This window comes from Lepidochelys olivacea (assembly GCF_965140295.1).
Source record: "Lepidochelys olivacea isolate rLepOli2 genome assembly, chromosome: 4".
Taxonomy (NCBI): domain Eukaryota; kingdom Metazoa; phylum Chordata; order Testudines; family Cheloniidae; genus Lepidochelys; species Lepidochelys olivacea.
In genome coordinates, this window is record NC_140414.1 from 20,194,228 (window position 1) to 20,207,729 (window position 13,502).

Below are 13,502 nucleotides of genomic sequence, written 5' to 3' on the forward strand. Positions count from 1 at the left end.
CTAAAGGCAGAGCCTACTTTATGCACACAGCTCACCGTTGCCATATACACATATGGTTGTGCACATCAGCAGGGACTTGCCTACAGGAAGCACAAGGCACCAATGAATCAGGACCTATAATTCTACACACCATTGTCTGTTCCCTCTCCACCTGCATGTTCAGCGCCAGACTCAACTGTAGCCCTGTTCAGTCCTGCTGCACAATCCTAGCAAGACGGTTCCTTGGCATGAGAGCAGCTGTCCTTTTCATTCTTCAGACAGCTCCAAGGCACCTTTTGCAGCCTGAAGCATTTGGCTTTGTAAACTCGCAGGGCTGCCATATAATTATGGTTAAAGTGGCACCGCACCATTTTGCCCTCTGGACAACAAGCATTCACGTCAAGTCAAAATAATCTGCAGCTTTCACGCCCCCAAAAAATCCAAAACAGAGTACTAACAGCTACATCAGCCACAAGAGGGAGGCAGAGGCTGCAAAAGACACCTTCCATGACTCATTTCAGAGTAACAGCCCTGTTAGTCTGTATTCGCAAAAAGAAAAGGAGTACTTGTGGCAGCTGAGCGACTAACCAATTTATTTGAGCATAAGCTTTCGTGAGCTACAGCTCACTTCATCGGATGCATACTGTGGAAAGTGTAGAAGATCTTATTATATACACGCAAAGCATGAAACAATACCTCCTCCCACCCCACTCTCCTGCTGGTAATAGCTTATCTAAAGTGATCCACTTTAGATAAGCTATTACCAGCAGGAGAGTGGGGTGGGAGGAGGTATTGTTTCATGCTTTGCGTGTATATAATAAGATCTTCTACACTTTCCACAGTATGCATCCGATGAAGTGAGCTGTAGCTCACGAAAGCTTATGCTCAAATAAATTGGTTAGTCTCTAAGGTGCCACAAGTACTCCTTTTCTTCCATGACTCAGTGACTGCTTGTGTACTCTAGGGCAGTGGTTCCCAAACTTTAACAACCCACGAACCCCTTTCACTAAAATGTCAAGTCTTGTGAACCCCCTCCTAAAAATGAGTATTTCCAGGGATTTTCTCCCTTACCTCAGCATAAATTATAAAAGCAGTGATCTTGGAAATATAAAATCTGTTTTTATGACATGCTTATTATATATTAATTATTATTTATCATTACAGTATTTTTATTACATTACAAAAACGACACTCTTCCAAGATCTCACTTTTATAGTTGGTATCACTGTTGATTAAGCCCATTATAAGACAAGGCTCCTATCAGATGCGCTAGTAGAAGAAAGGGGTGCAAGGGCAAAGCCCCCATGCCCCCCCCAGGGAGGGGGCATTGCTGGAAAAGTGGAGGGGCCCCCGCAGGGGCCACTGGAAAAAAAGGGAAGGTACCCGTGGGGGGGGTCACCGATGCAGGGACAGGACTTGACCCTCATCCCCCCCCCCCCCCCCCCACACACACACTGGCGCTTCTGGCTCCTAAGGAGTATCTGATGTGGAACAGCATGAAGGTATTTAAGAAGCCAACTCAAAGAGCTCCTCCTACATGAGCATTCAGATCTTGAGCAGTCCAGGCAAACAACACACAGTACAAAAAAGCTTAAAACTTGATCATAATTTTAAAAACACTAGCCGCCTATTTAATTTTAAAAACAGCAAAAAATATCCACCTCCCTTTCCATTTTGTACAAGTCTAAGTTTAAATCTCCCCAGTGTGATAGATAATCCTTGCTTTGATCTACTTAGTTCTTGGAAGTCCCCAAGGCTCCGGGCTGCTGGCCCCATGCTGCCCTGGGTCCCGAGGGACAGCTCTGTGGGCCATTAGCGAATTCTTCCCCCCCCCCCGCTCCAAGAACCCCCTGTAACATTTCGTGAACTTCATTTTGGGAACCACTGGTCTAGGGTCAGGGTATGTCAAACATGGCAATTGGCGGTATGACTCCAATGCAGGTAGGCAGGCCCATGCTGACTGACTGAGCTCGTTCTGCTAGCCCTAGCAGTAAAGATGCAGTGGTGTGGGCTGTCCAAGCGTGCCCAGACCCTGGACTTTAGCCCACACCTCTGCATCATCGCTACTAGTCTTAGCTTGCTAGCTAGATTAAGGCTCCTGTGGGTATGACTACCTGAGCTACAATCACCCCTCTGACTGCCCTGGAGACGTACCCGCAGCCCTGCACTTCCTCCTGCAGCTGGCCGGTCCCGGGAAGGGGGGAAAAACAGGACACTTCATGGGAGGAAGGATTGCAGGATCTGGCTCAACGCTGGGAGCAGCTCACTACAGCCATGCTGGCAGGGAGCCGGCGGCCAAGCTGCGGAGGACTCTGAGCAGACACACAGGCACTGGGCCTCCATGGAGCTGGCCCTGACCCCAGCAGCCCTTGTGGGCCAGAGTCCTGAGAGCAGGGGAATCTCATGGAGTTTCCTGACCCCTATGCCGGTGGGCCCAATAGGGGCACAGTCCAACCGTGTGAAACACTGACATCCTGTCCTTATAATTCCCTGTGTTCAGCCAGAAGAGCAGAGGCTACACATCACTAAAACACTTCAGCATTTGCTTAACTTGCAGCAGGTAAAAGGCCTGGTGAAGTCCATGGGCTTTATTTAAGCATGTGTTTCCAGATGGGCTTTTCAAAAGAGCACGTCCCCTTGGCAACCATTGGGCTTTGTACTCCTAAGTCAGGTGCTTCTCAGAAGTCACAGCCCAGCTGCTTCACTGAATCAGGGCCATTAAACTCTTGAGCCAAAGAACAGGGATCTGCACTCAGCCCACGAAAGCAAGGCAGTTTAATTCAGGAGTTAATATCGAACACAGCTCTGTGCACGGATACTGGAGGGTCACTAGTTCTGCGTTTCCCTGCTGTTGAGTTACACGAACGTAGGTCTTTTCAGAATATCGTGCCATTCACACTAGCTGGTCCCGAATTGCCCTGCCCAATAGGCATAGAACTGGTTTCCACGTGCAAACCAGAGAACTCTACGACGGCGCCTGCTAATCACTACATTTAATTCTGCCTTCCTTACAGTGAAAATTGACTTTCTGGCTTGAGTAGACTTATTTTTACATATTGAGAACTCTGTTCTCCGTCACCCAAAAGCAGAAACGCCTAAGGCAACATGCTTTGTAAGGAAAAAAATATCAGCGGATCTTTTACTTAAATAATCACCAACATTTTTAGAATTCTTAAGTATTCTGGGCATTGCCAATTTATCCAATCCGAGCACACGGCCCATAGCCTCATCACTGAACTGACGGGGATTTTCATATAGATTTGATAAAACAATGTGTTCAAGTGATGAAATTTCAACACACAATGCTTCACTTGCCACCCCTCCAACAAAATTATACCATCCTGAAAAATAGTGCCATGAAAGGACCAGCCCTAAGGAGATAAACTGGAAAAGCATCTACCATTGTGGCTGTTTGGGCTGGGATTTGCAAAGGTGTTTAGAAGAATTAGGTGTCCAACTCCCAGTGATGTCCCTAACTCCCTTAGGTTCCTCCAACAGTCCCAGCCATTGTAACCTAAAGTTTGGCTGCTCAGCAAGGCACTGCCCTGTTTTTCAGAAAGTGCCGAGCACCCCCAGTTCCCAATGGTCTCTGGCTGGAGCTGCTGGGTGCGCTGAACCTTTGAAAATCAGGCCACTGAGTAGCTTCAATAATACTAAAGTTTAGCTCATTGATAGCATTTTTCCATCAGTAGATCTTAAAGCACTTAAAGGACGTCAATGCCATCAGCCCTATTTTACATATGGGGAAATAAAGGCACAGAACGAGGCAATGACTTACGCAGGGTCACCCAATAGGCCAGTGGCAGAGCCGGGAACCAAACCCAGCTCTCCTGAGGCCACACTAGATTTTAAGCCCCCATTTTTGAAAATCTTGGCCATAAAAGACACAGACTGAAAAAGCCTGAATCGTATTGCTGCAGAACGACAGAAAGATTCACCGGGCTTCAAATAAGCATTGCTTATTACCAGTATTCTAACACACACGGAAGAGCCAGTGGGGAACAACTGGGTGCAGGGGGATTGGGAGAAGCTCAATGGGGCTGAGTCTATGACTACGTCTACACTTACAGCGACATGGAGAGGACAGCCACTGCATACCCCCCAGCACCAGTATAAAGAGCAGTGTAGACGGTGAGGCATTGCTTAGGCAAGTAAAGACACACCAGAACGACAGCTCTCAAGCAACGCCTGCCAAATCTACATTGCAATTTGTACTTTTCTTTTCATTTACTTTTACTTTGCTTTTCACTGTGGCACGGAGCGACACACACCCTACATGGTGCCGCCAATGTAGACGAAGTCTATACTGAAGCACTCTCTACACTGTCAATATTTAACTTACTTTGTAATCACATAGTGCCCTGGCTGGCTCTGAACAATTTGTATCTATAGGAGTCTCAACCACACAGTAACCATGGCAGCTAGCAAGATGCATTCCCCCTCCCTGCTCTGCACAGAACCTGGCGCCCTCCCAGGTGGCACTCTCTCACCACTCTGCCTCTTTAGCTTGTCAATTTGGTTTCTGGACCTCACATCACCTTTTCCAGGTTGTTGGGTGTTTGTCAAGTGTCCGGCAGCATCGAGAAAGAGTAACACGTGTTTTTTCGGCCCCTTCACGTCCTCCATCTATTGGCTCTGAAAAACATTTCCCCAAGGCTCCACAAATCAGTAAAAGGTCACGAGAAGAGAACGAGGTGGCTAAGAAATCGAGAGAAGGGGTGTCCTAAGGCCCAATCCCAAAGGCTGTATCGACAGGTGTGCCGATACGGAATCTGCTCCTACTCAGCCTCTTGGAAAGATGTGAGACACCTTCAGCCTTGCATTTAAGGGACAATCCATGACACAGTGAGAGCACGTCGTGTTTCTCTCTAGCAACTTCCTTTGGAAGCCTCAGCAAGATACTTTTGGTGGTTCTCAAGACAATTACATCCAGCTAGGTAAGGGCTTATCCACACTGGCCAGCTTTGGGAACTCACTCACAACTGCAGCTGCACCAATGCGAGCATTCATGTCAACTGGCCACCGGCATTCTTACCTCTGTCCCAGCAAGGCCTGCTCAGAGAGGGCACGTGTCCAGAAGGAGCGCATTAGTTCCAAAGCAGCTGAGAAGTCCAGGAGAGCAAGGATGGACTAAAGACCTTGAGATGTGGCCCAAGAGTAGGTTATTAGAAACCTCATTTTCAATGGAGAGGAGGAAGGGGAATCCAGATTGGATCTGATACAGAGAAACTTGAGTCAATAGCTGTAAACAGCTTGTTCAATGAGTTTGGAGGGGAAGAGAAGAAGGAAGACGGTAGTTGGAGGGGCAGATGTGGTTGGGAGAGAGACATTGATAATGGAAGAGACAGAATTGCACCTGTATTTGGAGAGAGAGGAACCAGAGGGTGGGAGGGTAAGGAGTAACAAGAGGGATGGTCTGAGGAGTAAAGATGAAGGAGGAATGGATGGAATAAAATCCAGGTGGCATGTGGCTGCAGTTGGCATCCTGGATCCTTGGCAACTCTGAAAAAAATCGGGACTATAGTGTATTAAAACATACGCTTCCTTTTCTCTCAGGTGCTCTGCTTGGAAGAGTCCACCTGGCAGTGGCTTGTCAGCATTGCTGCAGCCCCAGCATAACACTCACCTTTGTCCAGTGCAAAAAGTGAAAGCAAAACACAACTCACAAATTAAAGGACAACATTTTTTTTATTGCTACCAGAAGGCTATCATCAGTACAATGGCTCTGAACACCATGCGTTCTTCAGGGCTGCAGAGAGAGCTAAAGATCCAGGACAGGTCGTTCTGAGAAATAGGTATTAAACATTTAAAAAGACAAGCTTTTAAAGGTTTTTTTTGTTTTTTTTAAACTTTTGGTTAAAAGTTACATAAACACAAAACTTGGGGTATTTTGTGGCTTATAATTACACACGTTCCAAAACTCAGAATCACAGAACTGTCCCAGCACCTAAATGAGCAGCATTGATCTCATGCTAAAATTTACGAACATATGAATCAAAATCAATTGCAGAATTTACGGTTTGCATTTGACGCACACATTAATTTAAACTTTTGTGAGCACCTACCAGAGAGCTGATTGACTGCAAAAATCCTTGTGTGGGTGTGAAAAAAACCCAATATTTTAGTTAAATTGGCCTAATCATTTGACTGCTTTCACTTTTTAAAATCAAAACCACAATCACTTAGTTTCTAATCACAATGACTTCTTACTTATGCAAGACTCTAAACACAGTCTCCCTCTTGCTACCTGAATGCTTTTCGATAGCATATTCACACTGCTTTGGCTTTTTAAATGCAGGGCAGTTTGCAAACACCGTAGGATTATTTTTTCCAAATCTTATTTAAAGCCAGTTTGAAATATTCTTACATTAAGACACCAAAGTGGCTAATGAAATAAAGAAGGATTTTTGGTTAAGGAAAAAAAAATATCTGTGGTGAAGGTCAGAATACAGAGAATCACACACAAGACTTGCAGAGTGTTAAAGGAAGAGCAAGCAGGAAGAGGAAATCGGAACAGAAAGAAATGGGATGGCTGAAAAACCTGGAACAATTTTGCACAATCAATGTGAGCTCTTGGACATGGATGATAGATTATAATACACAGTAGCAGAAAAACAGGGGAACCAATGACACTAGAAAGAAAAAAAAATTTTGCTACTTTTTTTGTTGGTTTTTTGGGTCTTTTGTAAATTTTTTATACTTTTTTGTGTTTTTAAGTGCTTAAATAATAGTTGAACTATAATTAGCCACACAAAGGGGGGAAAAAAATCTTCAAAAAAAAAAAATAAAGGTTTTCTTGGCTCTCTTCAGTTCAGCCTGATGAGATACAGCTTCTTTCACAGCCCCCTCCCACATCATAGCCTGATTTTGCATGGTTTAAAAAGTAGCTTTCCTCTGAATGCTTGCGCAGGCGGTAGCTACATAACAGAGACCGGCTGTAAAGGTGGGCAAGGGGAACTCTTGCCCTCTTGCCTCGACACATCAGCACCACAAACAGACCCCACGTTTTCTAGTGCCACCGCCTCTGAAGCACTGTCTTCATTATAGAGCCGCTTGATTCCATCGTAGAAGTCATCCACTTCCATCTCTTCCACTTTGCGCTTGGCGGAGGCTTGCTTGCACCCGGGGGGAGCTGGCAGACAATGGTAGAACCCCCCGGCTGTACCTTTGATTGGCACTTCTGGTCGGCTGTTGTCCTTGGAGAATTCTGGCCCTGGGACAGAGGAGGGGTTGAATCTGAATGCTCCTCTGTTACAGGTCACAAGGGTACGCTTGAGGGGACTGTAGACGTATACAGAATTGGGTGGCAGAGCAGACTGCAGAGTGGAAAGGTGACGGGCCACAAGCTCCCGACAGTGGATCAGCTGGGAGCTGTCCATCTAGATGGAAGAAACAGACACAGGCATTGCAAAACAAGGTGAGTCACTGCAATTCTGGCTCCCGACACGTCTATTGTCCCCATACCTAGCTGCTTCTTGTTTTTCTGCTGAATGTGGGGGAAGTGATCACTTTAGGGGTGAAAATTATTCTGCTTAAAGGCCAAGATTTTTCATAACTGCCAAGAGATTTGGACACCTGGTTCCCATTACAACTCATGGAAATTGGGTGTCCAAATCCCCTACGTGGCTTTGCAAATGTCATCCAAAATGTTTATCAATGGCCTATGTGTTCCTACCTCTTACATATCTATCCATATGCAGCAGAAAAAAAAATTAACCCTTCCACAGAGCCTTCCTAGTTAGGACACTTAACGTATTTAAGTGTGCTATAACCACTTTAATCTCCGGCCTATCAAGGGAATATTTCATACCTTCCCTTGTTACGCTGGCAACAATGATTGCATCCTTCTGATTAGTTTAACCCCTTGTGGCCAGGCCAGTTGGGCATTCTCTGCTGAAAACACTTTTGATTTGTACATTAGCTCATGCATTAGGCTCCCTCTATCAAGAAGCGAGCATACTGATCGTCAAACAATGCAAAGTATTTGCAGAGATATGTCTCAAAGACTCAACCCTTAAGGCTGTAGCCTGAGCATCTTTGCAAAACATAGAAACACCACCCCACCACCACCCTCCCCACCTTGCCAAAAAGAGAGAAAACAAAAAATCCCAACCACAAAACCTTGCATCCAAAACTCAGAGGCTGGGAATCAGACAGCTCTCGAGGCCTTATCCACACCACTGTGCTCACAGAAAAAATGCTATTTTCAATCCTATTTCAGATATAGATCCAGAGCATAGCTCCACTGAGGTTGACACAGTTACAACCAGCTAAAGATTTGTGCCGTAAAATCAGATCAGCCAAAGTCTAGGCTTATTTCCACTTTCTAATCTGGGGGCTCAGTTCTATTCAAGCCCATTTGACACTATGGGGGATATTCCTTTGATTTATACCAGCATAAGCAAGAGAGCAATCAGCCCCTCAGTCTGTCTCTGTGCTATGGACATATATCATTAAAGGTACATGTATCTTCTTGTAACTTGCTTATTACTTGACTCAGCTTTTATTGGATGGGTGTGTTACGCTGACTGCAGCAACAACTACTCCACCGGCGTCAAAGATTTCCTGGAGCCTAGGGATACAAATCAACTTGAATGAACAAGAAGTAGGTCTATGTTCATCTTCAGTAAAGTGGGGAGAGATGGTGTGCAAGAGACATGAAGGGGGAGGAAAAACCGCCTGTCCTGCTGAATTTCAACCTATTCAGCTCTCTCCATTAGCTTGATAATTCACTTCCTGGCCTATGGCTAACCCAGGTGATTATCTATCAATTGCCAGCTGCCAGAGTAATGGTCACAAGACGAGAGAGTGGTTTCATAACCACAGCTGGCTGTTTAGTGCAGACCATCAGCTTCTCCTCCTCCTCCTCCTCCTTTCAGTGGCCGTCCCAGAAACACGGGACCTTTCTCCTACCCAGAATGCCAGTTAGCTGGGATGTCCAGAAGACCTCTGCCCAGGCCTCACCTGTGCTTTCTGGAGCAATTCAATGATGAGCGAGAGCCAATCAGGAATCAGCTTCTCCAGTTCCAGACTGATGATGGCCAGTGCCAGCATGGAGCCCTTGAACTGCAGCAGCTGGTAACAGGCCATACAGTGCAGTAACTGCTTGGTGAGAACAGCCACATGCTGAGATGGGTTCATCTTGGGCAGGACGGTCAGTAACTGAGGCCTGGTTGACACAGCAACTGCATGGAACTGAGGAAAAAGACAAGCAAACCAGTCGGTATGTTACTGACAGAGTTTAGCACACTGCTTCATGAGCACATGCAAAGGCACGAGCAGCCATTCGTTCCTGTGCCTGGGGGGTTCAAGTGGGCTATGTTATTCCAAACAGCTCACATGGAGTGAGATTCTCTCCCCCCACAGAGATTTCCCATCTCATGCTCTGCTTCACCCCAGCCAGGCACTGTCCCCTAAGGCAGACAGCTCTGCGAGGAGTGGGAAGCCTCTTGCTGGGTTGAGATAGGGCCAGGGGATGCACACTGTCCCCTCGTTGGCCCTTCGGCGATACCCCAGGAAAGGTGACACAGCCAGGGGAGCCCTGTCTATGGTGGAGACTGCCTTGTAAGGGATGGGGGAGCAGGGTCCCAGGGCAGCCATGGCCAGGGGGAGTCCTGGATAGAGCAGTTCTACAGGTGCAGTGCTGCCAGGGAGGGGCACGAAGCCCCTGTATGGATGATCCTGCCTTCTTCCTGAACTGCAGGCTCAAAGGTTCAATTGGCCCTGGACAAACAGGGCTCTCTCCTGGGATGAAACCACTGAGGAGAGATTCTGTGAGGGGACACAAAGTTTTCCTTGCCACTATCCCCCTGCCATGGATTTCACCACACGAAAGGGCTCTCTGGCCCCAGTTGTTAACAGGTAAACCAAAACTTGGGTCAGTTAAGGACACACTGAAGCACGTTTCACATCCACCAATTATGTGGCCCCTCCCCTCCCCCAGCCACTCCTCAATGCCTTTGTGTTCTATTGTTGTCTGTCTTTGATCCTGGAGCAGATATACTGGCAGTTAACATTTAGGGCCAAGATTTTCAAGAGGGACTAATGGTTTTGGGTGCTCAACTCAAGACATAGGGACAGAACTGGAAGGGACCCTCTGTGTCACCAAGTCCAGTCTTGTGCTACCACAGGCAAACCCATCAGATAATCCTGTTCATAAACTTATCAAGCTCCATCTTAAAACTAGTTGGAGGATGTTTGCCCCCACTACTCCTTTTTTGGAAGGCTGTTCCAGGAACACACTCTTCTGATGGTTAGAAGCCTTCTAATTTCCAGCCTGAATTTATACATGGGCAGTTTATATCTTAAAGGGGCCTGATTTTCAGAGGATGCGAGCTCAGCACGTTTTGAAAATCAGGCAACTTTAAAGTGTCTAAAGTTGGTCCGCAAAAAATCACGAGTCACTTTTGAAAGTCTTTGTCTCGATTTTTGTTTAGGCCAAGTTTATGAACATACGACCAAATCCTGGAATCCTTACCCACCCCAGCAGTAGGGATTTTTGCCCAAGTAAAATCTGAATAAGTCCCTCAAGATTTGGCACATACTCACATTAATACCAATGAACCGAAAAAACAAACAAGGACGAGCACCGGAAAGAAGGTAACTAGCAACATATTTACAATGTGAAGGAAATCCAGTGGCGTAGCCATGTGAAGATCCCAGTGCAGTTTATCCAGAATAATCTTTTCCATTCTGCGAATTTCAGCTGGAGAACAGCCGCAAAAGCTGTCTCTGGCCAACACCTTCAGTACTGGAACCCTCTGCAGAAACAGATGATAAAAAACAAAAAGAAAAGAAAAGCAAGAACAATCATCAGTCACAAAAGCCGTTTCCTTCCTGTCCTGGCAAGTGCCAACCCCCCTGCTCAAGCGACCAAAGAATTAGATGAGCATAAAATTTAAAGCAGATGCTAGGCCTTTGGAGAAAGTATTACCTCATCTTCCTCAACGGTTTTGGCAGCAAGGAAGAAGCAGCTGATCGCAATACAATTCAAGTATTTTGGACGGGCCTAGGAAACAGAAAAAAAGTCACAGAGTACAATGCAGAAACGGATTTGTGACCCTTTGGCTCTAACTCCCTTGCCCTGTGATCTCAGGATGCCAAAACAATGCAGACAGGATCAATGGGCCGACCTCCAACTCCACTGCTACTATTGTGAGCCACAGAAAGGAAAAATCCATACTCCATTACATGAGGCAGAATGGAAGTTAGTCAGCCCCAGCGTCCTAACTGGCATCCAGTGATGCGCATCACTGGAGAGGAACAGGAGCTTGTTTTTAGTGGGAGCAGTGGTACTTGGAAGGAGAAAAAACAGGAGGCTGGATCCTCCGTTGGCAAAACTCAGCACAGCTCCACCTACTTCAATGGAGTCAGGCCGATTTCCACCAGCTGCGGATCAGGCCCAGAGAACAACACGGGTTAGATGTGACGCAAGGAAGAAGATAAAGCTGAGGCGTTGACACTGTATCTAGTTAGAAACAAACACCAAGAGAGAATTATGTTTTACGGCAACAGCTCTCAAACGAGGGTAGCCGAGCCCTTTCCGGTGAAATGTTTTGGGGTTAAGCGAGCAGTGGAGTGCAGGGAGAGGTGGTGACTAGGAGTGACCGTAGGGTGACCAAACAGCAAGTGTGAAAAAAAAAAATCGGGAGAGGGAGCGTTAATAGTTGTTTATATAAGACAAAGCCCCTAATATTGAGACAGTCCCCGATAATATCGGGACATCCAGTCACCCTAAGAGAACCTCTCTTGCAGAGTGACAACAACGAAGAACCTTGTTATGGGCCCCAATTCTGCAAATGCACTTAAGCATGTGCTGAACTTTAGGCACATAGGTAGTCAATTAAAATCAACAGAACTCATGGGTGTGCTTCAAGCTAAGCACATGCTTAAGAGTTTGGCTGAATCGGGACCTTAGTGGCTCTATTAACGTGATTCAGGACTTTGTTTCCCGTGCCAGTGAAGTAGGAGAGCAAGAAAGGAAGATGCGTCCCTCTATTCTGTATGCACAGAGTACAGTATTCAGTCCTGTGAAAACCAGGAGCAATGTCTGTGCACAAACTGAGCAGCGCAATGATGTCCTTTCCCCCCCAACCACTTCCAAACAGCTAGCTGACAATTTCTCTCACGCTGTCTGTACTGACAAAAATTTAAATATCCTTGTGGAACATGGAACCGAAAGAAGCCGCAGGGCAAGGAAGAGAGATAAATAAGTAAGTAAATAAATAACTGCCCTGCTGAGAACACAAAATCAGTTTTTAACCTAGAGCACTTCCATGATTAATTCCAGGCGGATTAATTCCAGCAGACAGAATGGAGCTACAGGGCAGTTCCAAGGCCCGATCCTGGAATCCACACTCTAGGTCCTTAACAGTCAACATGACTCCTCCCAGCAGGGAGCGAGGGGGAAGGGGTGCAGGATCAAGGACAAACACGGCCTCTAACAGGTTCCAGTTCCTGTTACACAAAAGGAATCGCTGATCCCCAGGGACTTTGACTTCTACTGGCGAGGCACCGGGAGGTTTGAATTAAATAGCTGTATAAAATAGCTGTTTCAACGTGTCCAGGTACTGCTGACAGTAAGGAGAACAATGTCCCCGAGGGTGAATCTGTGGTTTGTGCTACATGCCCACACAAGGAAATAAGGCGGGGTGGAAGTACCCTCTCCACAGGTGACCATGCAGGAGGAAGGAGCGGCCTCCCCGGGCCCACAAGTGGGAGGAGTCTTGATTCAGCCCCTCTCCCACACAGCACAGCTCAGCTGGCACAGAGCAGGAAGTAATCTGCACAAGGTAAAGGGCTAGCACCAATAATTTTCCCTTGGTGCAAGTGTGGAAAAAACCAGGCAGCAGAGAGGATCCCAGAGTTCCCTGGTCTGTTCCAGGGGCATCACAATGACATGCTGCCCCTTAGTCAGGGCCCTGGGTAACTCCCTCCTGAGAGCGCTCAGTGAGTATCCCCTAAATCCACAACATCCATCCACACACTGTACAGCACCGACTGTCACCTGACACGACTTCAGTCAGTTACACTAGTAAATGCAGCCAGGACAGAGATAAAATCTATTCATTTCTACTACAAACCTAGGTCCCTTTCATGGTAGGCAGGCAAATCCTCTTCAACTAATATTAACTTACTAAAATGGAGAGAAGAACCCAAAGCCTTTATCCCACATCAGTCAGCCAGCTCTGTAAAAGACCAATAGCTAATCTCCTGGAAAACCTACCTAACAACTGCCATCTTCAATAGGAAACCAGGTTCTACTCCCATCTTGGCTAGAGATTCACTGCAAGACCTTGGCCAAATCACCTAGGGCCACTGACTTCAACGGGCTTTGGATCAGGCTGACAATTCATGCCTCAGTTTCCCCATCTATACAATAGGGACAAAATTTTATTGCATTACAGGGATGTGGCAAGGCTTAGTTAAAGATGTGAAGTGCTTGGACATCTCTGGATGGAAGGGGCTGGAGAAGGGCGCAGTGGAGCAAGAGGAAAGGATGTGTGAGAAACAGTAAATTTAAT

The 13,502-nt window shown here is 46.5% G+C and overlaps 1 protein-coding gene across 2 annotated transcripts in view; it reads right to left on the bottom strand.

The window, feature by feature from the left end:
- Positions 1 to 5,648: 5,648 nt before the first annotated feature.
- CCNI (cyclin I) overlaps positions 5,649 to 13,502 on the bottom strand; it is a 51,366-nt gene continuing 43,512 nt past the window's right edge. For both annotated transcript variants that reach the window (XM_084626216.1, XM_084626215.1), the window contains 4 exons: positions 10,913 to 10,987; positions 10,599 to 10,739; positions 8,944 to 9,174; positions 5,649 to 7,358 (listed from right to left, as the gene is read on the bottom strand). In XM_084626216.1, coding sequence (XP_084482342.1) covers positions 6,897 to 7,358; positions 8,944 to 9,174; positions 10,599 to 10,739; positions 10,913 to 10,987 — 909 coding nt within the window. In that variant the 3' untranslated portion in view covers positions 5,649 to 6,896. The remainder of the gene's footprint in view (positions 7,359 to 8,943; positions 9,175 to 10,598; positions 10,740 to 10,912; positions 10,988 to 13,502) is intronic.